Below are 1,404 nucleotides of genomic sequence, written 5' to 3'. Positions count from 1 at the left end.
GTCCACATGGGTGTGTTTGACACATGTGCAGTACAGTATTGCCTGAACTGACCTTTTAGTTGTGGATGGCAGTGACATTGTGTTTTTGTTTAAACGTAGTAGCCCAGTTGTGCTTTGGGTAAATGAATTCACAGTTACAGAAAATTTGGGCATTTCATTTGTAACTGTTAGTGTGTATCATAACTATGTTTACTGTTTACTGAGTATGTGAGTGTTTTGCCAACAGGCCCACTTAGTGACTCATTATCTGACATATGAGTCATTTAGCTTTAGAGCCTCCTGTAGCTAAACGTGCTCAGATACAGTAAAGTACAGTACGCTATCTTAATGAAGGCTTGATGACATAACACCACAACGGCAAAAACGGGACACATTTATCTGACAAAGGGAAACCTCATCATGTTTTATTCCTGTTTCAGGAACCGGTCTTAATGTCAGCGATAATGAATCCATCCCTGGAAGCCACGACGGTGGGAGCGTCGCCAACTCCCAAATCGTCGAGCTCCGACGAATCCCAATCGCAGACACGCACCTCTAACCTTTGTCCTTCACACTGATGTCCTCTGTTTGTTCTTATCAGAAAGAGAAATTACAAAACAGTATTTTTATATTGTAAACAAATAAAGTCTTTGCACTAAAACTGTTTTTTTTAAATAGATAATTTTCATATAGATGTTTGATACTGTAAATTGTTTTTACTCTACAACTGTTCACATAAAAATGTTTTACTAAATGTTTTTTTTCCTTTGTTTTTTTTTTTTTTTTGTAAAGTTCTTATAAATTTTCTGAATGTATATTTTGTTCTGTTGGTTTGTATTTTCTGTAGACGTTTAGCCAGAGATCAAACGATGTGCCCCACGAGCAAAACGACTGCTGCTGAGGATGGAGATTGTGTAACATTGTCAATAAATATTGTATTCTGTACTTCTGTGTGAGTGTGTGTGTATGCTTGTTCGTCTGTTAGCAAAATATATCAGGAACCAGTGAATGGATTTTGATGAAACTCTCAGAAAGTCATCTTTAGATGTACTTCTAGAACTGATAAGCATTTGGGGTCAACTCAATACAAGACGACTGCCACAGATAACCAACATGAGCAAATACAAAGAATAGCTGTAACTTGATCAGCTTTTACAAATACTGAGTTAAAATTTAGTGTGGTTTCAGCTAGTTGTCCCCATCACAGTAGACAGAAAGTTTAAAGTACAGTAAGTAATAGTTTTGCCAATAAAGTTAAATATCTTGAAGTGTAACAATTAAGAAAACCAAAGTCCATATCACTTTCTTCTTTATGATTGGAATGTTTTGATTCATGACTACGGTAGTTAAAACGGTACCAAGTATACAAAAGTAGTACTTTGAGTCCAATATAAACAATCAGAATCCACACAGCAAGAAGATCTT

General features: G+C 36.0%; 1 protein-coding gene across 1 annotated transcript in view; it reads left to right on the top strand.

The window, feature by feature from the left end:
* Positions 1-924, top strand: part of adgrv1 (adhesion G protein-coupled receptor V1) — a gene marked incomplete in the record, with an annotated part of 123,624 nt that extends 122,700 nt beyond the window's left edge. The window contains 1 exon segment of the mRNA XM_014012531.1: positions 420-924. Coding sequence (XP_013867985.1) covers positions 420-538 — 119 coding nt within the window.
* Positions 925-1,404: the final 480 nt, after the last annotated feature.

The sequence above is a fragment of the Austrofundulus limnaeus genome, unplaced genomic scaffold (assembly GCF_001266775.1).
Source record: "Austrofundulus limnaeus strain Quisiro unplaced genomic scaffold, Austrofundulus_limnaeus-1.0 Scaffold92, whole genome shotgun sequence".
Taxonomy (NCBI): Eukaryota; Metazoa; Chordata; class Actinopteri; order Cyprinodontiformes; family Rivulidae; genus Austrofundulus; species Austrofundulus limnaeus.
Note: the sequence above shows the minus strand (reverse complement) of the source record. Positions and strands in the feature narration are given on the sequence as shown.